At 43.3% G+C, this 24,523-nt stretch overlaps 1 protein-coding gene across 1 annotated transcript in view; it reads left to right on the top strand.

The window, feature by feature from the left end:
- Positions 1 to 24,523, top strand: part of SYNE3 (spectrin repeat containing nuclear envelope family member 3) — a 50,725-nt gene that overhangs the window by 23,287 nt on the left and 2,915 nt on the right. The window contains exons 2-28 of the mRNA XM_069951304.1: positions 5,689 to 5,845; positions 10,986 to 11,158; positions 11,272 to 11,581; positions 13,289 to 13,447; positions 14,827 to 15,171; positions 15,381 to 15,517; positions 16,030 to 16,207; positions 16,354 to 16,536; positions 17,017 to 17,160; positions 17,301 to 17,435; positions 17,515 to 17,664; positions 18,378 to 18,550; positions 18,640 to 18,723; positions 18,866 to 18,940; positions 19,854 to 19,958; positions 20,322 to 20,426; positions 20,686 to 20,775; positions 20,947 to 21,021; positions 21,101 to 21,184; positions 21,322 to 21,426; positions 21,979 to 22,053; positions 22,158 to 22,247; positions 22,483 to 22,563; positions 22,662 to 22,803; positions 22,889 to 23,023; positions 23,666 to 23,821; positions 24,061 to 24,099. Of these exons, the coding sequence (XP_069807405.1) occupies positions 5,702 to 5,845; positions 10,986 to 11,158; positions 11,272 to 11,581; positions 13,289 to 13,447; positions 14,827 to 15,171; positions 15,381 to 15,517; positions 16,030 to 16,207; positions 16,354 to 16,536; positions 17,017 to 17,160; positions 17,301 to 17,435; positions 17,515 to 17,664; positions 18,378 to 18,550; positions 18,640 to 18,723; positions 18,866 to 18,940; positions 19,854 to 19,958; positions 20,322 to 20,426; positions 20,686 to 20,775; positions 20,947 to 21,021; positions 21,101 to 21,184; positions 21,322 to 21,426; positions 21,979 to 22,053; positions 22,158 to 22,247; positions 22,483 to 22,563; positions 22,662 to 22,803; positions 22,889 to 23,023; positions 23,666 to 23,821; positions 24,061 to 24,099 (3,672 nt within the window). The 5' untranslated portion in view covers positions 5,689 to 5,701. The remainder of the gene's footprint in view (positions 1 to 5,688; positions 5,846 to 10,985; positions 11,159 to 11,271; positions 11,582 to 13,288; positions 13,448 to 14,826; positions 15,172 to 15,380; positions 15,518 to 16,029; positions 16,208 to 16,353; positions 16,537 to 17,016; positions 17,161 to 17,300; positions 17,436 to 17,514; positions 17,665 to 18,377; positions 18,551 to 18,639; positions 18,724 to 18,865; positions 18,941 to 19,853; positions 19,959 to 20,321; positions 20,427 to 20,685; positions 20,776 to 20,946; positions 21,022 to 21,100; positions 21,185 to 21,321; positions 21,427 to 21,978; positions 22,054 to 22,157; positions 22,248 to 22,482; positions 22,564 to 22,661; positions 22,804 to 22,888; positions 23,024 to 23,665; positions 23,822 to 24,060; positions 24,100 to 24,523) is intronic.

Raw genomic sequence — 24,523 nt, 5'->3', positions numbered from 1 at the left:
AAGTTCCAGCTATGATGGGTATTGTAGTTTTGCAACAGCTGGAGGCTGGAGATTCCCCATCCATGCCTTGAAGGATATGAAGACAGGTGCAATGATTTTTTATATAGTTGCATGTTTCCCATCCTGTGACTGTTCAGCTGTTGCAAAATTGAGAGTTGTAGTTTGGGGAATGATGCAGATGTTTACATGCATGATGGGAGCTGTAGTTGTGCAACAGTTTGGTGAACGTGCAAGTTCTTGCATAGATGATGGGAGTTTCAGTTTTGCAACTGCTGGAGAGTCTTACGTTGGGAATTTTACAATTGCTTACATACATGATGGGAGTTGTAGTTTTTTTTTTATCAGCTGTAAAGTTACAGATGTTATCATGCATGATGCTAGTTGTAGTGCCTCATATTTTGGAGCGGGCAAGTACTTGCATTCATGATGGCAGTTGTAGTGCCTCATATTTGGTAGCAGGCAAGTACTTGCATTCATGATGGGAGTTGTAGTCTTACAACAATTGAAGGGTCACTGGTTGGTGACCATCTAAAAGCTTGCATGCATGATGGGAGTCCTCATCTTCAGCAGCGTGTCAGGAAGGTGGGAGTGCTGCTCTTTCAGATTGGTTTCGCCCTTTGCACGAGCGTTTTCCCTTCTCCTCCGTAGACAAGTATACGCCGTATACACAAAACAGAGGAGTGTATAATGAAGAACGTCCTTGTTTAATATTTTGGATACATTGTAGCAATAACAGAGCCCATTGCAGGACTCCCCTCCCCCATAAGGGAAGGCGTGCGGCCCCCAGTTCTGCTTCCAAAAAATTCTCTGACTACAAGAAAAAATATTTTAACGTCTTCAGCATTTACCCTATTTCATCCAAACCTCCAAGAAATTCCGGAGTGAACCACAAGATGGAAAAACTGAGGTTATTACCGGCCAAAAGCGAACAGTAAAACCACAGTGGAGGGTAGGAGCTGCAGGGCGTCACCCGCCGTCCGGGCCCCAGCGGGAGGGCGGCATCTCACAGGAGTCATAGGGCACATAACACCTCCAGTGCCAAGAGCAGGGACTGGCATCAGCTCTGACCTTCATATTCCTAGAGGTCACTAGAATAGATGGGCAAGGAGCAGCGACAGAACAGGAATTCCCTGGGAACTTCTTGGCTCAGACTCCAGAAATCCAGGAGGAGGAGCGAGGAAAACCTGCAAGAATTAATGGCAAAACTGGCGGCTTCCCCCGGAGGGTTTTCCACTCCAAAAATATTCAGCTTTATTTGTTTTTGGAGTGAAGTCAAGTATCCCGCTTGCTGAATTATACTGGGGGGCAGCAAACGTTTAACCTCTTGTGTGCCAGGCAGCAAACGACAAGCGTATCACAATGGATATGAAAGACATCTGCCTTCTCTTATAACCTGGGGTCTCTGATTTCATGGAAAGCATTTATTTTACATTTAACTCAATACAGAATTATTGTTACAGTCATAATTCCCCCTGTGCCCCCATACAGTAATGATGCCCCCATATAGTAATAATGCCCCTTCTCCCCCAAACAGTAATAATGCTCCTTTTATAGTAAAAATGCCCTCCTGTGCCATTATATAGTAATCATGTCCTCCTGTGCCCCCATATAGTAATAATTCCCCCTGTGCCCCCATACAGTAATAATGCCCCCATATAGTAATAATGCCCCCTGTGCCCCCATACAGTAATAATGCTCCTTTTATAGTAATAATGCCCTCCTGTGCCATCATATAGTAATCATGTCCTCCTGTGCCCCCATATAGTAATAATGCCCCCTGTGCCCCCATACAGTAATAATGCCTCCTGTGCCCAAATACAGTTTTAGCCAAAGTGTTCTGTCAGGACCAGGCAGAAAAAAAACCAACTTCTATACAAGGAGCGCAGGTAGAGGTACCACAAGTCTCAGCTAGACGAGTCGATCATACACTGTAGGTAATGAAAGGCGTCTATACTCACAGACCATATTTGCGGCAACACGTTTCTGCCACCAAATTCAGGGGGGCCTTTCTCAAGCGCTTCAAAACAGTTTTCCGTTTTCCGCCCTTATGGTCTGTGAGTACTATTACACAGAACGATAATTGGCCGAATCGGCCTGATTCGTCCGATTATCGCTCCGTCTAATAAATACAACGATCAGCCGATGACAACGATCATCGGCTGATCATTGATATAGGTTAGAACCTATATTTGTCGGGCGCCGACAATGCACCGCTACGTGTAATAACGGTGCACAGCAGGCGACTGACGATATACTTTACCTATTCATGCTACAGGGCTGCTCCTGCGGTCCGCTTCTCCCCAGGTCCCGTGCGATCTAGCTTCAGAGCGGCCTGCCAGCTGACAGGCCGCTTTGAAGCTAGAGCGTGTGGGACCCGGGGAGAAGCGGACTGCAGGAGCAGCCCCGGAGCGTGGATAGGTAATGTATATAGTTTAAGCAAGGGCTGCAAGGACATCGGTAACAATGTCCATGCATCCCTTGTTAAATGATTATTGGGCCGTGTAATAGGCCCAGTAAACAAGCGCCGATCTAACAGATCTGCGCTCATTTACTGGTATTATCGGGCCCCCCCATCGACCCGTGTAATACCACCCTTAGTGCCCCTTGTGCCCCTGTACAGTAATAATTCCTCCTGTGCCCTAATACTGTAATGCCTCCTATGCCCTCATGTAGTAATAATGTATTTTATGCCCCATATGTCAATCATCCCCCTTGTGTCCACAGTAAAAAATTCTTATCTATCCCCATACCATAATAATGCCTCAGTGCCCCAATACAGTAATACCCCTTGTGCCCATATAGTAGTAGTGTTTCTGTGCCCCCATGCTGTAATATTGCCTCTTGTGTCTCCATACAGTATAGTACCCCCTAACAGTAATAATGCTTACTCAGGGCTCCAGACTAAAAAATTTACCTAGGAGCCATTGGCTCCTAACCTGAAAAATTTAGGCGCCAAATAGAATATTTGGTTGCCAACATTTTAAACCATGTAAAATTAATGTTATGTTAAATGGGACTTACTGTGTGCAGAGGCCGCGGCAGCCTCCTCCTTTAGATCCTTTCTTTTCTTAGTTTGAAAACGTTCAACATGGAAACTTGCAACTTGACAACCATATACAGTCTGACAACCATATACAGTCTGACAACCATATACAGTCTGACTCAGTACTTCAGCTTCACTTGGCTAGCCTTTTAATGAGGCTTACTCTTCTGAACTTGAACTTAAAGGGAACCTGTCGACCCCCGTGCCGGGGTGACAGGCTCCCAACCCCCCGTTAGAACCCCCTATACTCACCTCATCTTCACCCCGCTTCTGAAGATGGTCTGGTCACGGAGATCTCAGCCGCTGCAGCCCGGCGTGCGCTGAGAGATGAGTCCAACGCTCATAGAGAATGATGGGAGAGTCCAGCGCTCCATCATTCTCTATGAGCATTGGACTCATCTCTCAGTGTGCGCGCCGGGCTGCAGCGGCTGAGATCTCCGTGACCAGACCATCTTCAGAAGCGGGACCCGGCGCGATGAGGTGAGTATAGGGGGTTCTAACGGGGGGTTGGGAGCCTGTCACCCTGGCACCGGGGGTGACAGGTTCCCTTTAAAAGCTTGCAACAGTCTATACATACTGAGCTAGACTTCTGACTGCAGCCATAGTGACCCCCCACAAGATGTGTATATAGATAGATATATCTCTCACCTAGTGACTAATGCAAGTGACCCCCTACAATACAGACACCTGAGGGGCCCTGATAATAAGAATTGTGCATATATCTATCTCCCAGTGTCTGCAGCCAGTTTGCCCTACACTTATAGATGGCCCCCTCCCCTTATAGATGACCCTCTCTACCCCCATTATAGATGCCCCCTCTCCCCCCCATTATAGATGCCCCCTCTTCTCCCCCCCTTATAGATACCCCCTCCCCTTATAGATGACCCTCTCTACCCCCATTATAGATGCCCCCTCCTCCCCCCCATTATAGATGCCCCCTCTTCTCCCCCCCTTATAGATACCCCCTCCCCTTATAGATGCCCCCTCTCCCCCCCCATTATAGATGCCCCCTCTTCTCCCCCCCTTATAGATACCCCCTCCCCTTATAGATGCCCCCTCTCCCCCCCATTATAGATGCCCCCTCTTCTCCCCCCCTTATAGATACCCCCTCCCCTTATAGATGCCCCCTCTCCCCCCCATTATAGATGCCCCCTCTTCTCCCCCCCTTATAGATACCCCCTCCCCTTATAGCTAGCCCCCTCTCCCCCCCTTGAAGATGGCCCCTCTTCTCCCCCCATTATAGATGCCCCCCCCCCTTTCCTCTATGCTAAGCAATATTTAAAAAAAACAAACACACAAACTCACCTGACAACCCGCTCCCCCGGCGATCCTCTTCTTCTTTGGACGCTGTCCCCGGCTGATGCGCGGCTGCCGGGGGTGTCCCGTCCTATCCCCGGCAGCGCGGCGCATCAGTGAGCTCCCTGTACGCCGGGGCTGTGACTTCTGACACAGGAAGCGTCTCTGACGCGCGCTTCCTGTGCCGGAAGTCAGGGCCCCAGGCAGCTCACTGATGCGCCGCGCTGCCGGGGATAGGACGGGACACCCCCGGCAGCCGCGCATCAGCCGCGCATCTTAAAGAGACAGCGCGCTGCCGACGGGGCCAGTCGCAAATGGCGCCCAGATTAATAAATCTGGGCGCCATTTGCAAAATGTCAGTCGCATTGGCGACCATTTTGGTCGCCATCTGGAGCCCTGTTACTGTATCCCCGTACTGTAATAGTGCCCCCTGTACCTAAACATGCTACTGGTGTCCTCTGTGCCTCCATACTGTAATAGTGCCCCATATGGTAATAGTGCCCCCTAACAGTAATAATGCTTACTGTATCCCCATACTGTAATAGTGCCCCATATGTTAATAGTGCCCCCCCTAACAGTAATAATGCTTACTGTATCCCCATACTGTAATAGTGCCCCCTGTACTTACACATGCTACTGGTGTCCTCTGTGCCTCCATACTGTAATAGTGCCCCATATGGTAATAGTGCCCCCTGTGCCCCTATACTGTAATAATCCTGATGGCCAGAGAGAGAGAAAAAATAATAATAATCACCTACTCACCTAAATAAAATATTCTGTTGGGGCTGTTTGCAAAGTTGCGTTCTTCTGGCAAAAGTGTGCATGACCTTAAAGGAGCATCCCACCTTTATTTTTATATAAATTTTATATACATATTTTCATGGTTCAATGGAAGAAGTGCTTGTCCTCAGGTTGGCACTCGGATCTATTGAAGTGAATGGAGACGAGGTGTAAAGGTTTACTTTTATATGAGGTTTTTATGGTTTCCTGTAATCCAGAACTCATATCTGATAATTCAGCATCCATATCTGCCATCATTTTCATGCTGCCCGTAAGTCATCAGGGTGGTCTATGGCAGCTTCTCCTGCCCCACCAATCCTCATTGATAGTCATGACCAGTCTATAGAGGCCGGTGGGGTGAGGGGAAGATGCCAGGGGCTGCCCTGATGAAAAGCAGTTCGGGCAGCATGAACATGATCAGAGGTTCCCATTGGATATGTGCATATTGATTTTCCCAGATCTGCTCAGAGAAACTATGCAAATGAGACTGGAGGCAGATCTGCTTGGGGCGGGGCTTACACATGTACAGGTGTTAGTAAGTATGTGACCCCCTTGTTGTTGTCTTTCAGCTTTTCTCATGCGATGACTCAGCTGCCACAAGATGAGTTTGAGACGTCCCTGGAAAAGGCCGAAGCCTGGATGAAGGAGATACACGAGCGGCTGAAGGAGAATGACAACACCCAGGGGCCCCGGTCAGCGCTGGAGTCCAGGCTCAGAGAGACAGAGGTGAGGCCAGGGCCATCAATGTTGCAGGAAGGCGCAGCCTGACACGACGACTTTGTATGTTTTCATGATCTGTTCCATGGAGGTGTCATAGTTGCAATAAATATGAGACTTTGTGTCACTGAGGCAGCAAGCAGATCTGTTGCTGCAACAAAGTCGCAAGAAGGTTCAGCTTGCTTGACAAAATTGTTTCAACAGATTTAAATTAAGCATATTTTTGCCTTGGGGGGGGGGGAGAGAAACTTAAAGGGGTTATCCATCAAAAATCCTTTTCTTTCAGAAAGTTATATATTTGTAATTTACTTCTATTTAACAATCTCCAGTCTTCCAGTACTTATCAACTGCTGTATGTCCTGCAGAAAGTGATGCCTTCTTTCCAGTCTGACACAGTGCTCTCTGCTGCCACCTCTGTCCATGTCAGGAACTGTCCAGAGCAGGAAAGATTTTCTATGGGGCTTTGCTACTGCTCTGGACAGTTCCTGACATGGACAGAGGTGGCAGCAGAGAGCGATGTGTCAGACTGGAAAGAAAGCATCACTTCCTGTAGGACATACAGCAGCTGATAAGTACTGAAATACTGGAGATTTTTAAATAGAAGTAAAATACAAATCTATATAACTTTCTGAAACCAGTTGATTTGAAAGAAAAAGATTTTCGATGTACAATCACTTTAAAGGGGTATCCTTATCTGGACATTTTAAAAGTTTATCCAAAGAAGCGAAGTCCGCAAGTAGGTCAAATAGGGGCAGGGGGCCCTAGATCCTTCCCATGGAGGGGGCACACATCTATCAGACATATCCTGTGGATAGGCCAAAAGGATTTTTTTTTACTGTTTAATTAAATTGGAACCCTATTGCAACTTTGTTGCAGCAACAAAATCGCAATTTGCATCAATAATTTTAGTAAAACCTCAGATGCAACGGATCATGTACAGCCATACTAATCATTCATTCAAAGTTGCTGTAGCCAGCTGCGCCTTCCTGCAACATTGCTATAAATGTTTACACGGGGATAAGCCTTTTATATAATAATTGCCATGAAGCCGGGGCCATTAGAACTCGCACAAGAACCCCCCACCCCACCCCCCCTCCATAATTGCATAACTCAGCAGATTAACCCTATAGTGGCAGTCATGCTGAGTGTCACAGTTATGAAGCATAGTAAAAGGTGGCCGGATGATTGAAGGAGCGGAGTGACAGCGGGGAGGATCCTCCATGCTGTTACTTGTCAGGTTCACGGAGATTCCTCACATTCCACTCGCCCTGTCATGTTTAGCGCCTTGGGGCCCATCCCCCACTGAAAGTCTTGGATGCCCCATAACTTTATCTGACACCTCTGGTTTGGGGGTAATACCAGCGCAGGGAGGTGTCAGTATTTACCCCCGGGGCGCAGACGCTCTGGCGTCTAGGTCAGACCCGGCATCGATCACCGGCTGCCGGCAGGATGTCATCGGCCTTCTAGGACATGTATTGATCCCCCATTGTCTGTCATGTTATATAATCTACAGACTATGATCAATATGGTGTTCTATATTACACAGTGTGTATACAAATACATGACCCAGTTCAATGGAGGGCAGCCGTCCAGGCACCGCCACAACACCCCGACACGTTCCAGACTCCTTCCTGCGTTATTAGATCTGAGCACTAACACAGTCTGCAGCTCATGTCTTCTAAAAGTATCACTGAATACACCGACGTGTTTGAGGATGTTTCCTCCTCCTTAAACGGGTACTCCGGCGAAATTCTTTTTCTTTCAGATCAACTGGTTTCAGAAAGTTATATAGATTTGTAATTTACTTCTATTTAAAAATCTCCAGTCTTCCAGTACTTACCAGCTGCTGTATGTCCTGCAGGAAGAGGTGTATTCTTTCCAGTCTAACACAGCGCTCTCTGCTGCACCCTCTGTCCAATCAAATGATATGACTGTTTGTTATATAACCATATGGTGTTATTGTATTATATTACATTACTGTACGTTATAGAACCATATATAGCAGGGGCGTTATATTCAAATACATAGAGGGCCAAAATGGAAAAAAATTGGACAAAGTCCTGGGCCAACCTAGATTAAAAGTGTGTGCGCCATTCCTGGCACTGTTAAAGAGGTGACCGTCACCTGCCCCTGTACACTATGATAAGTATAGGAGAGGATGGTACTATGATAAGGATAGGAGAGGATGGTACTATGATAAGGATATTAGAGGATGGTACTATGATAAGGATAGGAGAGGATGGTACTATGATAAGTATAGGAGAGGATGGTACTATGATAAGGATAGGAGAGGATGGTGCTATGATAAGTATAGGAGAGGATGATTTATGATAAGTATAGGAGAGGATGGTACTATGATAAGTATAGGAGAGGATGGTACTATGATAAGGATAGGAAAGGATGGTACTATAATGAGTGTAGGAGAGGATGGTACTATAATGAGTATAGGAGAGAATGGTACTATGATAAGGATAGGAGAGGATGGTACTATAATGAGTATAGGAGAGGATGGTACTATAATGAGTATAGGAGAGGATGGTACTATGATGAGTATAGGAGAGGATGGTACTATGATAAGGATAGGAGAGGATGGTACTATGATAAGGATAGGAGAGGGTGGTACTATAATGAGTATAGGAGAGGATGGTACTATGATAAGGATAGGAGAGGATGGTACTATAATGAGTATAGGAGAGAATGGTACTATGATAAGGATAGGAGAGGATGGTACTATAATGAGTGTAGGAGAGGATGGTCCTATAATGAGTATAGGAGAGGATGGTACTATAATGAGTATAGGAGAGAATGGTACTATGATAAGGATAGGAGAGGATGGTACTATAATGAGAATAGGAGAGGATGGTACTATGATAAGGATAGGAGAGGATGGTACTATGAGTATAGGAGAGGATGGTACTATGATAAGGATAGGAGAGGATGGTACTATGATAAGGATAGGAGAGGATGGTTTATGATAAGTATAGGAGAGGATGGTACTATAATGAGTATAGGAGAGGATGGTACTATAATGAGAATAGGAGAGGATGGTACTATGATAAGGATAGGAGAGGATGGTACTATGAGTATAGGAGAGGATGGTTTATGATAAGTATAGGAGAGGATGGTACTATGATAAGGATAGGAGAGGATGGTACTATGATAAGGATAGGAGAGGATGGTGCTATGATAAGTATAGGAGAGGATGATTTATGATAAGTATAGGAGAGGATGGTACTATGATAAGTATAGGAGAGGATGGTACTATAATGAGTGTAGGAGAGGATGGTCCTATAATGAGTATAGGAGAGGATGGTACTATAATGAGTATAGGAGAGAATGGTACTATGATAAGGATAGGAGAGGATGGTACTATAATGAGTATAGGAGAGGATGGTACTATGATAAGGATAGGAGAGGATGGTACTATAATGAGTATAGGAGAGAATGGTACTATGATAAGGATAGGAGAGGATGGTACTATAATGAGTATAGGAGAGGATGGTACTATAATGAGTATAGGAGAGGATGGTACTATAATGAGTATAGGAGAGGATGGTACTATAATGAGTATAGGAGAGGATGGTACTATAATGAGTATAGGAGAGGATGGTACTATAATGAGTATAGGAGAGGATGGTACTATGATAAGGATAGGAGAGGATGGTACTATGATAAGGATAGGAGAGGATGGTACTATAATGAGTATAGGAGAGGATGGTACTATAATGAGTATAGGAGAAGATGGTACTATGATAAGGATAGGAGAGGATGGTACTATGATAAGTATAGGATAGGAGAGGATGGTACAATGATAAGTATAGGATAGGAGAGTACAGAGCAAGTATTGGGTAGGAAAGTTTAGGGAGGCTCCTCTATGGTATCTAGCGCCATGGTCAGTATGTACGACCGTGACATGGACGCAGGGGTGGATTAGAGGACCCTGGGCTATTCACAGAACTTGCCCCCACATGCCATAGTTCTTCTCAGGCACTGTACTTTTCCACAAATTCCCCCAGTAGTGCCCCCTCCCCACAGTTTATTTCCAAAATAGTGGTAAAATAGTGCCCCTACACACTTATTTCCCCCAATAGTGCCCCACAAACATTACCATACATGATATCCTATTACATTACTGTCCGTTATATAACTATATATGGTATATTACATTACTGTACATTATATAACCATACATAATATATATTACATTACATATATAACGGACAGTAATGTAATATAATAAGATGTATGGATATATGTAATGTAATATGATATCATGTATGGTTATATAATTTACAGTAATGTAATATACCATCTATAGTTAAATAACGGACAGTAATGTAATATGATAATATGTATGGATATAACTATACATGGTATATTACTGTACATTATATAACCGTTCATGGTATCATATTACATTACTGTACATTATATAACTAAACATAGTATATTACATTACTGTACATTATATATCTATACATGGTATATTACATTACTGTACATTATATAACTAAACATAGTATATTACATTACTGTACATTGTATAACTATACATGGTATATTATATTACTGTCCGTTATATAACTATACATGGTATAATATTACATCATATAACCGTACATGGTATATTACATTACTGTACATTATATAACCATACATAATATATTACATTACTGTACATTATATAACCATACATGGTATATTACATTACTGTACATTATATAACCGTACATGATATTATATTACATTACTGTACATTATATAACTATACAGGGTATATTACATTACTGTACATTATATAACTATACAGGGTATATTACATTACTGTACATTATATATCTATACATGGTATATTACATTACTGTACATTATATAACCGTACATGATATCATATGACATTACTGTACATTATATAACCGTACATGGTATATTACATTACTGTACATTATATAACCGTACATGATATCATATGACATTACTGTACATTATATAACCGTACATGATATTATATTACATTACAGTACATTATATAACTATACAGGGTGCTATGATATAATATAATACTGTTACGTTGTATACTATGATATAACATCTCCCTGTCCTCTGTTATATCACCATAGACCTGAGTGGTTTGTTGCTTTCTCTGTAGAGAATCTGCTCCCTGGAAGGAGACGGGAAGCTGCTGATGGATAAGGTCCTGATGAAGGCCGAGATTCTCCTGGGTGAGAGCAGTGAGGAGGAGAAGCACGAGACCCACCTCAGGCTGGCCAGGATCAAGGGCTTATTCGAGGAGACCACCACCTACATGATCCACTGTCACAGGTGTATATTATATCTTCTATGCCTCTGTACAGTATGTACTGTGCTGTCAGCTCCTCTGCTTGCTGTCAGTGAATGAGGAGATGATCCTAGTGTACTGTCCTGTGTCTCCTCAGCCGCATAGAATGGGTCTGGCTGCACTGGAACGAATACCTGCGGGCACGGGACGAGTTTACGATTTGGGTTCACAACGTCACCCTGACCCTGGAGCCGGACGTGGAGCTGCAGCTGGGCCTGAAGGAGAAGCGCTGGCAGTATGAACAGGCCCTGGTGCTGATGAAGGACGTCCTGAACCAGTCCCGGCTGGTGGACAGACTGCTGGAGGAGGCCTCATCCCTCTATAACCGCATCGGGGACCCCAGTGTGGATGAGGGGGTCCAGAGGGCCATGATGGCCGAGTACAAACAGATAAAGAAGAAGGCCCAGGTCTGTGCTTCTGTAACCATGTATATACTATTCACACCAGAGCTGCAATCAGAATTCTGCTGGTTTTATATTTTCAGAGAGCAGTGCATTGTGGGATCTCAATAGAAAGTGTAGTGTTAGAGTTAGGATATACTGCAGAGTGCAGAGTGGGAGTGCAGCTTTGGTTGTAACTGGAGTGTGAGTGGTGAACTGGTGATGTATAGGTGTTTATGTGGTGACCAGTGGGTGGCGATCTGGTGATCTATAGATCTGGTCTGTTATCCTATGGGATGGGGATCTGAGTGGTTTTCTTGTGATTTGGTGATCTGTGAATGGTGATCTGATGATGTATAGTGATCTGTAGTTGATGATCTGGTGACATGTATTTGGTGATCTAGTGATCTATAGTTGACTCTGTGGTGACCTGTGAGTAATGATCTGATGGCCTGTATTTGGTGATCTATGGTGGATCATATATTGACCTATGAGTGATGATCTGGTAACCTATAGTGGATGATCTAGTGACCTGTATTTGGTGATCTATAGTTTAGTTTATTATATTGTTACCTATGAGTAATGATCTAGTGATCTATAGTAATGATCTGGTGACCTGTATTTAATGATCTATAGTTGATTTTATTGTTACCTATGAGTAATGATCTGGTGATTTATAGTAATGATCTGGTGACCTGTATTTTCTGATCTGGTGATCTGTAGATGATCTGTGGTCTATACTTGATCTGGTGATCTATAGATGATCTGTGGTCTATACTTGATCTGGTGATCTATAGATGATCTGGTGACCTGTATTTTCCCATCTGTAGTTCATCTGGTGACTTGTGTTTGTTTATCTGGTGATCTATCTGGTGATCTATAGGTGACCTAGGAACCTGCTTAGTGATCTATAGTTGATCTGGTGACCTGTATCTGGTCATGTGTGATCTGTTAACCTGTCTCTGGTGATCTATAGTTAATCTGGTGACTTGTGTTTAGTGATCGGGTCACCTGTATCTGGTGATGTGTAGTTGATCTGGTGACCTGTCTCTGGTGATCTATAGTTAATCTGGTGACTTGTGTTTAGTGATCGGGTCACCTGTATCTGGTGATGTGTAGTTGATCTGGTGACCTGTCTCTGGTGATCTATAGTTAATCTGGTGACTTGTGTTTAGTGATCGGGTCACCTGTATCTGGTGATCTCTCAATAATCTGGTGATCTTGTGACCCCCTTTGGGGTACTTTGACTTCTGCATCACACACATAAGTGAGATCTCTGCTGGATCCATGACTTTCTGCTGTAGACAGTAAGGTGATGTCAGGTCCCTGGCTGTGAGTCCTGGCACCGGGATCAGGTGGAATCTCATTCCTACCTGTATTACAAGCAGCTGACGATACCTGAGCCTCCTCTCCTCCACCTGAGGACGCGGTTACACATCCAGTTGGCAGCGCTGCCAGCCGCCGGCTTGGGTTTGGCCTCGGTTCAATCACCTGTCGGGCTGTTTGCTCAGTTTCATGTCTGTTTGGATTAAGTTTAGTGAATGTATGAGAAGCTTGTGCGCATTGTCTCACCGTCCCGTACCGAACTGCAGGCCACACACCGCAATATGGGAGGTGTTAACCCTCTCCACACCGCAGCCCATCCATAACATAATCCATGTACTGTCCAATCAGATTGTAACAATTCCAGCCTTCTTACGGTATACTAACAGTCTTGGTGTTCTCTGGTTTTAGGAGCGGGTGGAAGATCTAGAGAAGATCTGGAAGGAACATGAAGCTTATGAGGGGGACGTCAATGGCTTCAAATCCTGGCTGAATAGTGTGATCGAGAAGCTGAAGGTTTATGTGGGGGCAGCGTCCAACTCCACCGAGAACAGGCTGGATATACTGCAGGTGAGACGATAGATAGATAGATAGATAGATAGCAGATAGATAGATAGGAGAGAGATAGATAGATAGATAGATAGATAGGAGATAGATAGATAGCAGATAGATAGATAGATAGATAAGAGAGAGAGAGATAGATAGATAGATAGATAGATAGCAGATAGATAGATAGGAGAGAGATAGATAGATAGATAGATAGATAGATAGATAGATATGAGAGAGATAGATAGGAGATAGATAGGAGATAGATAGATAGATAGATAGATAGATAGATAGATAGATAGGAGATAGATAGATAGCAGATAGATAGATAGATAGATAAGAGAGAGAGAGATAGATAGATAGATAGATAGATATGAGAGAGATAGATAGGAAGTAGATAGATAGATAGATAGATAGATAGATAGGAGATAGATAGATAGCAGATAGATAGATAGATAGATAAGAGAGAGAGAGATAGATAGATAGATAGATAGATAGATAGATAGGAGATAGATATATAGATAGATAGAGAGATAGATAGGAGAGAGATAGATAGATAGCAGATAGATAGATAGATAGATAGATAGATAGGAGAGAGATAGATAGGAGATAGATAGGAGATAGATAGATAGGAGAGAGATAGATGATAGGAGATAGATAGGAGATAGATAGGAGATATATAGGAGATAGATAGAAAGATAGATAGATAGGAGATGGATAGATATGTAGTAACTTCCTCTGTATTGTGCTGACACGTTGCAGTGACGGATCCCCTATGGCAGCCTGTATACTGTCACACCCAGCCTGTAGTGTAATCTCCGCTCACTCCCTGTCATTATTGAACATTCTGCATTCATTCAGTCTAATTTAAAGGGACAGTGACCCGATAAGAAAGCTGTGTGCTCTGACAATGTACAGACAGGAGTAATAAATAATCTATTTATATATAAATGGCACCTACCAACAATGGAGAGGATGGTAAGATCTGTAGTGTTCTCTCTACATGTCTGGGGGAGGGGGGCGGCAGTGTTTCTCCTTGTGAAGACCACCAATGTCACAGGCCAGGCAATGCTTCCTGGGAAATAAAGTTATGCAAATTAGCTTTCCTCCAGAAGGAAGAGAGTCCTCTAATATGACCTATAGGTAGCTACTTTGTAAGTCAGTATCCAATCCTTAAGAGCTTTGAGACATGTCTAGAGATTATCAGTCCAATGGAAGTCTTCTCCAAATAGAAGAGACCCCCAATTGTAGACCAGTCTCTAGTGGTGAGGGGCTAGAACCCTGTAGACTGGAGATTCTGCTTTGGCCACTAATCCATAGAGGAGAGTTACTTCCACTAGGGGGCACCAGAGAGAACGCTTAGCACTGTCTTATCTTATCCCAGATCTTCTCTCTTCCTGTAGGATATCAGTAAGGATGTGGAGAGCGGTAATAAGCAGCTAGACGCCCTGGAGGAGAGGTCCGCTCAGGTGATCGGGAACACGTCTCCTCTGGGAGCCGAGAAGATCTGCAAGGAGCTGGAGGAGCTGCGCAATACCCTGAATGAGCTAAAACAGATGAACGACGAAGAGGAGGAGACGCTGATGAAGACGCACGACTCAGAGAACGCCTTCCTGTTGCTGGCCCGCCAACTGGAAGCCAACATCAATGAGTTCCGTAAGGCCACGGCCAGACTGGAGGAGAGCCTGGAGTGCGGGGAGCGCGTGAAGAGCGAAGACGACTTAATAGCCCTATGGACAACGCTAAATGTGAGTGCCAAGTGCGGGGGGGATTTCCTTCAATCTGCACATAATTCCTGAAATGCTCTGTGCAGCTGTGGGTATTGCTCATGATTATGACAGTAGTAAGGGGCTACTCCACCTAACATGTTATTTACTATAGATCCTACAGTAGAAAGATAGAAAAACAAGGTTTCTTACATTTTATTTTAATGCTAATTCTGTTTGTATTTGTTTAGGCCACAAAGTCTGCACTAGCCGCAGAAGAAGCCAAAGCCGAGAGGGTGAAGGTGCAGCTGAGAGATCTCTTCAAATTCTCCAAGGATGTTCAGCCCCTGTCTGATGGCGTCATCTCAGCCATGAGAGACTATCAGAGGTATCTACACCTGGCACACAAGCCAATGGTCTCTATATTTGGGGAAAAATATACTATATTCAAAATTATAACTACTATAATACTGCTCCCTATATACAGGAATATAACTACTATACTACTGCTCCTATATACAGGAATATAACTACTATAATACTGCTTCTATATACAAGAATATAACTACTATAATACTGCTCCTATGTACAAGAATATAACTACTATAATACTGCTCTCTATATACAGGAATATAACTACTATAATACTGCTCCTATATACAAGAATATAACTACTATAATACTGCCCACTATATACAGGAATATAACTACTATAATACTGCTCCTATATACAAGAATATAACTACTATAATACTGCCCCTATATACAAGAATATAACTACTATAACACTGCTCCTATATACAAGAATATAACTACTATGATACTGCTCCTATATGTAACCTGATTGTTTCCTGTATACAGGGGACCCTTTGTGACGTTCATTCTTGTCTCTCCTTACAGGGCTAAGAGTAAGGCTTTCAAGCTGAGTACTGACACGGAGTCGGAGCTGAAGCAGATCTTCCAGAACCCTTTACGTGAATTTCTTTACTGGAAACCGGTTGCTGAGAGTGTCCTGGACGCCACCGCAGTCGCTGTGAATGATAGCGCCATGAACGATGACGCCCTGGATAAAATAGAGGTCAGATATTAGGGCCCGCTCTGTACTGATGTGAGGGATAATACGTATGCGTCTCTTAAGGCATGCTGGGAGTTGTAGTACTGCTATATATCGTTCTGCTGCTTACTTGTAGCTATAAGCTGCTAATGTAATATCTTCCCGTATAGAAATTACTTGAAAAAAGCTGCACAATTAAAGGCAATCTGGTGGCTCTGGAGAAGAAGAAGGAACGAATACAACTCGTCCTCGGCGAAGATAAATCCAAGACACTCCTGCAAGATATAGTCACAGCTGAAAAGGAGAGAGAAGAACTCCACCAAGATCTCCTACAGAGGAAGAAGAGGATTCAGGTAATAAACCAGCTTCATGTACAGGGACAATGGCTGGAGACGGTAACAGCGCCATCTGGTGGCTGTGAGGAGGATTACCAGCACAATAAACCATACATAGAATGGCTGGAGAGGGTAACAGCGCCATCTGGTGGCTGTGAGGAGGATTACCAGCACAATAAACCATAAGTAGAATGGTTGGAGAGGGTAACAGCGCCATCTGGTAACTGTGAGGAGGATTACCAGCACAATAAACCATACATAGAATGGCTGGAGAGGGTAACAGCGCCATCTGGTGGCTGTGAGGAGCATTACAGCACAATAAACCATACATAGAATGGCTGGAGAGGGTACCAGCACCATCTGGTGGCTGTGAGGAGCATTACCAGCACAATGAACAATACATAGAATACAAATATTTACCTTGATGTTTCTTTGTGTTTGTTGGTAATCATGTATAATAAATGAGGTTTATTATATTCTCCTGATGTGTCTTTTCAGAGTTTGGCCGAGCAGAGACAAGAGTTTGATTCTGCATTTAAGTCTCTACACCAGAAGATATCTCAGATCCGAGTGAAAAGCATCAAAGACAATGAGCCTCAGCCGGATATTATTGGGAAGGAGGCGCAAGTTCAGAGGTTGCAGGTCAGTTCTCTACAATAGCCTCAGGCAGAGGCTACTCCATAGACCCCCTGATGTGAGACCTATATATTACATTGATATCAGAATAATATTTTTGTCCTCGTCTTTATTTACAAAAATCATTGGACACAATGTTTTTGCAGATACTGCTGGAAGAATTAATGGGCCTCCATTCCCCCATCCAAACTCTGATCTCAATGACCAGATCAGAGTCCACCGACGCACACAGAGCCCAGCAGCTGAACACCGACTACCTGATGTTACAGAGGTCTCTAGAGGTAATCGTCTAGTCCGTCACCATCAGGGATAAAAAATGTCAAGAATCTGTGTATTTTCTGACTGATTTTCTCCTTCTAGAACAAGATACGGAAAAGCAAAGAGAATATTAATATCCATCTCATGTTCAGTGATCATCTCCGAGATCTGCAGCACTGGATCATGGTCACCACCCGGAAGCTGGAATCCTGCCAAAATGGCGGCAAGAACTGGGGGGGAAGGGAGATTGAGGTACATGTCATTTCTGTACTATGTGCAGCATATTCTGTACTGATGCAGTTATATTCTGTATTTTACTCCAGAGCTGCACTCACTAGTCTGCTGCTGGGGTCACTGTGTACATACATTACAATACTTATCCTGTACTGATCCTGAGTTACATCCTGTATTATACTCCAGAGCTGCACTCACTATTCTGCTGGTGGGGTCACTGTGTACATACATTACATTACCTATCCTGTACTGATCCCGAGTTACATCATGTATTATACTCCAGAGCTGCACTCACTATTCTGCTGGTGGGGTCACTGTGTCCATACATTACATTACTTATCCTGTACTGATCCCGAGTTACATCATGTATTATACTCCAGAGCTGCATTCACTATTCTGGTGGTGAGCTCACTGTGTCCATACATTACATTACTGATCCTAAGTTGCATCCTGTATTATACTTCAGAGCTTCACTCACTATTCTGCTGGTGGGGGTCACTGTGTACATACATTACATTACTGATCCTGTACTGATCCTGAGTTACATCCTGTATTATAGATAGTAAAAGGGTAGTGTCTGCAGCAAGCATGCTGTTTCCAGTATTAACCAGCAGAACTGGGAGTGCAGCTCTGGAGTATTATGTGCATTGTTTCCTTTCTGTTACTACTTCTCTTTATGACGGTGAATTGTTTGCACTGAACGTTCCTCTTCCTTTGTTCTCTATTCTCAGGCAGTGGAAGCTGAATTGTCAGAAAAGGACATGCAGTGCCATCTTGTGGAGGTTCAGGGAAAGCAGGTGATTGACAGCTCTTCACCAGAGGGTGGCGCTCTCATCCAGTCAGAGCTCAATCAATTGACTGAGTCCTGGAAACATTTACAGCGACTCTATGAGCAAATAACCAGGTGAGGAGTCCCCTGTGCAATCACATAGAGAACAGATCTGGAAGGTTCCGTATTGATAAGCCTCAATTCTCTTCGGTAACTCTTTTCAGGGACTTGATGGAGAAAGAACAGCACAGATCGAGCCCGACATCTCTGCATAACCCTATGGACATCACAAGATCTCAGACAGCCAGGTAAGCACTGTATATGGCGCCCCCTAGTGCATGAAGACTGTAGACACAGTGCCCACCTCTGATCATTGCATTGAGATTTGATGGTACCTGCACAGTACTCACCCCATCATAGTCCAGTAATATAAGCCCTGTCTTCTTTCAGCCTCATCTCAGATATGGATACAGATGACTTCCTGCAGAGTAACAGGACCCTGACCCCCAGCAAGACCACCATAAGGTCCGTGCTCCTCGCTGCATTACAGCCACTAGTGTGCAAATTCATTGCTTCCTTATGGAGGAAAGAAACTGCAAGATTACACCACTTCCTGCAGGACATACAGCAGCTGATACGTACTGGAAGACTGGAGATTTTTTAAATAGAAGTCATTTACAAATATGTATAACTTTCTGATACCAGTTGACACCTTTCTATATATTCATATGTGTCTCACATCCCAGCCCCATTGTAATTTATTATACCTGCAAACATTTCCTAATATCTGATTTTCTCTTTTTTCCTTGTTGAGCAGTGTCAGCCGAGACGGCCACACCGCCCACGATAAATCACTTGATGACATCACTATCAATGACTCTCCCAGTAACCGAGGATCTCGACAAATTGGGGGCTCGTCCTGGTAAAAAATGTTATATCATTTTAATGATTTAAAGGGGTACTACATAAAAAAATCAAATTAACCGATGCCATAAAGTTACATAGATTTGTAATGTACTTCTATTAAAAAAAGTCTCCATTCTTCCAGTACTTATCAGATGCTGTATGTCCTGCAGGAAGTGATGTATTCTTTCCAGTCTGACACAGTGCTCTCTGCTGCCACCTCTGTCCATGTCAGGAAAGGTTTTCTATGGGGATTTGGTTTTGCTCTGGACAGTTCCTGACATGGACAGAGGTGGCAGCAGAGAGCACTGTGTCAGACTGGAAAGAATACATTACTTCCTGCTGATAAGTACTGGATTACTGCATATATTTTTAATAGTAAATTTCAAATCTCGAGCTGATATGAAGTGGTATAATATATATATATATATATATATATATATATATATATATATATATATAAAACGATATAATATATACTATTATATACTCACAAACATTTCCTAATATCCTGTATTCGTTTTTTTTTTTCCAGTGTCAGCCAGGACGGCCAAGTCATCCACAATAATTCTCTAGGTGACATCGACATCATCGACTCTCCCAGAAACAGAGGATTTCGACAAATTGGGGGCTCGTCCGGGTAAAAAAAAATATAGGTTTAAAATAAGATATAACATTGGATATCTGTTGTCCAAGCTGTGGCTGCAAAACTTCAACTCCTATCATGTCCCATTGCAATTGCTGCACAGACAATGGTTGGGGGAACTCTGCTCATATGGGGCAAAGTCTTACATATAATAAGGGGTTTGTCCAAATTTAAAAGAACGCAGACACTTTCTTGCAGGAACAGCGCCACTCTTGCCTTCAGGTTGGGTGAGGTACTGCAGCTCGGTTCCATTGAAGTGAATGAAGCTGAATTGTAATACCACAGATAACCTGAGGACAGGGGCGGCGCTGTTCTTGCTGTGCTTTCTCTACATGATGATTTTTTTTTTCTTTGTAGAATCAGCTCTAATGTCATGACTAACAGTATTACACAACTGCCGGACGGCCATCCCGGTTATAATAAACCACCTCAAGTATTAGGTTATACTGAAAACGCCCACAGGTAAGTACATAGCTGACCATAGTAATGTCTGTTTCTGGGAAAGCCTAGCTTCTATTGGTCACCCAGCTTTCCAATAGTCCTGAATAGCCATTGCATAGTATGGATGTTATGTGGTATCCCTGTAGATTTGACATTCAGGAGTATAGGAAAGCTGGGTGACCCACACATTGATCAGCATGCCCTGACAGCTAGACGGGCATAGTAATATTATATTTATTTTTGTATATCATATACTAACCCTATATTATATAATTGACAGTGGTAAACATGACATCCCTAGCATCAGTGGTAAGGACAAGGCGGACAGGGAGCCAGGGATGGGAATACAGGACAGAAGCAGCCCAGATAGGTAAGTATGTCATCTATGATAATCTTACATAATGATGATGTAAGGTTACATAATCTAATATAAGGTTATGTAATGTAATATAGTGACGTGTAATGTAATCTGGGCTGTACAGTTACTGGATGTGATACGGTATAATGATGATGTAATGTAATACGGTATAATGTTTGGCAGGAATGTTTCTCCAAGGAGCTCAAAAAAGACGAGAGATAAAAGTTCGGCGGTCAGGAGGATAGACGGGGCGTCCAGGTCAGTCCTGGGGTGGAAGGTCACAGGTCATTGCTGTATATGTCAGTACTGAGATACTGAACTTCTTTATGTCATTCAGCATTGATGGCAGCAGATTCGGGTTCAGAGTCATAGACAGAGAAGACGGGAGCCAAGACGATGAGCAGCGTGACCGACCGGGCAGGTAATGGTCTCTGATATACTCTCTATTCATATACCAGGCAGAATAGCTGTGTGTCAGGCAGCTGCTGGTAAAGCCAGTCTATTAGTTTCAGGTGCAGTGTGTAGGTACTATACCTGACATCTCTGTATATTTTCCAGTGCTGACAGTGATGGCCAGTCATTCAGAAGTATAGGAAACCCTGAGAGTGGTAAGAAGAACATGCCCAGAGGCCGAGGATTCGGGTACATTGAAATACGAGGAAGGTAAATCACAGCTAATAAATGATAGCCAATAAATTATTATAACTGATAATTGATGGCTGATAAATGATGATAGCTGATAAATAATAGCTGATAAATGATGATAGCTGAATAACAATGGCTGATCAATGATGGTAGCTGAATAATGATGATAGCTGATAAATAATAGCTGAATAATGATGGCTGATCAATGATAGCTGATAAATGATGGCTGATAAATAATGATGGTGATAAATTATGATACCTGATAAATGATGGCCGATAGCTGAATAATGACGTCTCATAAATGATGATCGCTGATAAGTAATAGCTGATAAATGATGGCTGATAAATAATGATAGCTGAATAATGATGGCTGATCAATGATGATAGCTGATAAGTGATGATACCTGAAAAATATTAGCTGATAAATGATGATAGCTCATAAGTAATATAGCTGATAAATGATAAAAGCTGATAAATAATAGCTGATAAATGATAGTTGAGCTCAGAGTCTGTCTGCAGCTGTAAAGCTTCCACATTACACACTGTAATTCATATCATCTGTATTGTCAGCGTTACTAAAGAGGTTAATGGACTTGGTGATTCTGGTGACACTCAGGGACATGGAGTTAACGGTGGTTCAACCAGGTAGGTGGGGGAATATTCCTGGTAGTTGTCTAGAGGCTGTAGGCCATGGGGCCAGAAAGGTCTTTACTGCATTTTATAATAAGACCCTCATTCTCTACATTTAGGTTTTCCAGTAGAGGCCATAGAACGAGTCCTTCTCATACACCAGCAAAATCCAAGAGTCCATCGGTGATGAGAGGAGACCTGACGTCCAGGTTAGTTTACTGGTTTATACTGGTCTGCACTGTATAATGGTCCGTTACTGGTCTACATAGTACACTGCTCCCTACTGGTCTACATAGTACACTGCTCCCTACTGGTCTACATAGTACACTGCTCCCTACTGGTCTACATAGTACACTGCTCCCTACTGGTCTACAAACAGACAAATCTGTTCTATGGATCAGCGTGGATCAGCTATGGATCTGATGTTTTTCTCGTCTCCCCCAGGATCAGTCTTCAGCAGGACGAGGATCTTCAGCACAGAACTGGATTCCAGATGAGTCCGGGTAGATTACAGATGCCTTCTGGGTAAGTGATGATCCGGCTATAGGATATACAGAGGAGGCAGAGGTGTATATACCCTTACATTATACATATAGACTGATGGCGTCTTCTCTGCTGGAAAGTTTTGTTGCAGAAGAGAATATGAACAAAGGAAAATCCCCCAATAATCCTGGGAGAGGCCGGAGGAGTCGGGGGCTTGTGTCCCTGGCAGAGTCTGTAGACATGGTGGACTCTCCCAGCGCACAGAGGACTGGCGGAAATAAGGTAATTCCTTATACATATATATATATACTGGACCCACGCTGACACTGGGGGTACAGGGTAATGACACAGCTTCTTGTTACACCAGGAAGGTGACGATCACATGACGATGTTGCTGGAGTTTGAGCAATGGCTGCAGATAGAGGGCGCCAAACTGAACCAGATCTGTGCAACTCGCATCTCCAGCAGCGATGGAATAAAAACACGGCAGAGCCATCTACAGGTATAATACAATACAGGAGGGGATGCCAGGCCTGGGTATAAGGAATGTAATGTATGTACACAGTGACCTCACCAGCAGAATAGTGAGTGCAGCTCTGGAGTATATTACAGGATATAACTCAGGATCAGTAATGTAATGTATGTACACAGTGACCCCACCAGCAGAATAGTGAGTGCAGCTCTGGAGTATATTACAGGATATAACTCAGGATCAGTAATGTAATGTATGTACACAGTGACCCCACCAGCAGAATAGTGAGTGCAGCTCTGGAGTATATTACAGGATATAACTCAGGATCAGTAATGTAATGTATGTACACAGTGACCCCACCAGCAGAATAGTGAGTGCAGCTCTGGAGTATAATACAGGATGTAACTCAGGATCAGTACAGGATAAGTAATGTAATGTATGTACACAGTGACCTCACCAGCAGAATAATGAGTGCAGCTCTGGGGTATAATACAGGATGTAACTCAGGATCAGTACAGGATCAGTAGTGTATGAACAGGGTGACTCAGTGTTGTAGGTATATTGATGCACCTTTCCCGGTGGACATAGTTTGTCTTTTACACATTTGTTAAGTTTTTAGTTAGGAATTCTCTTACAAGTAAATAATAATTGTTATACTTTCTCTTTTTTCAGAAATTACAGCTCCGGGTCCCTCAGGGCCAAAGACTCTTTGAATCTCTTCTAAGCAGACGAGCATCTATGACGGTGACTGAGAACCTCAAACTGGAAGAGCTCCGCTACATCTGGATGTTATATAAATCCAAGCTGCGGGATTCTGGGAAACAGGCGGTAAGAGATGTCATTATTCTCTGCTGATCTATGAGCTCTGTGTGATACAATGTATAAGGAGCATCTGCAGGGATGCGGCTGGCCTTCATGGGGGCCTTCTATGACCGCCCATTACAGCGGGACACCAAGGTGGATGGGCAATTTATGGGAATTATCTGCATTGTATTTGTAATGGAACGTTCTGATGTAGGAAATGAAGATGTTCTCTGTGCTTATGTTGCTGTATATTATCTTTTCAGAATCTTAAAATATCAGAAGAGCCCAGAGGAATATCCAAGGTAAGAGAAGAGTGACATCACTGAGTATGCAGCCTATCCATCACTAGTGATCAGCGGTGACATCACTGAGAATACAGCCTATGCATCACTAGAGATCAGCGGTGACATCACTGAGTATACAGCCTAACCATCACTAGTGATCAGTGACATCACTGAGAATACAGCCTATCCATCACTAGAGATCAGTGACATTACTGAGTATACAGCCTAACCATCACTAGAGATCAGTAGTGACATCACTGAGAATACAGCCTATGCATCACTAGAGATCAGTGACATCACTGAGAATACAGCCTATCCATCACTAGTGATAAGCAGTGACATCACTGAGAATACAGCCTATCCATCACTAGAGATCAGCGGTGACATCACTGAGAATACAGCCTATCCATCACTAGAGATCAGTGGTGACATCACTGAGAAT

This window comes from Dendropsophus ebraccatus, chromosome 13 (assembly GCF_027789765.1).
Source record: "Dendropsophus ebraccatus isolate aDenEbr1 chromosome 13, aDenEbr1.pat, whole genome shotgun sequence".
NCBI lineage: Eukaryota > Metazoa > Chordata > Amphibia > Anura > Hylidae > Dendropsophus > Dendropsophus ebraccatus.
This window is presented reverse-complemented; position numbering and strand designations above follow the sequence as displayed.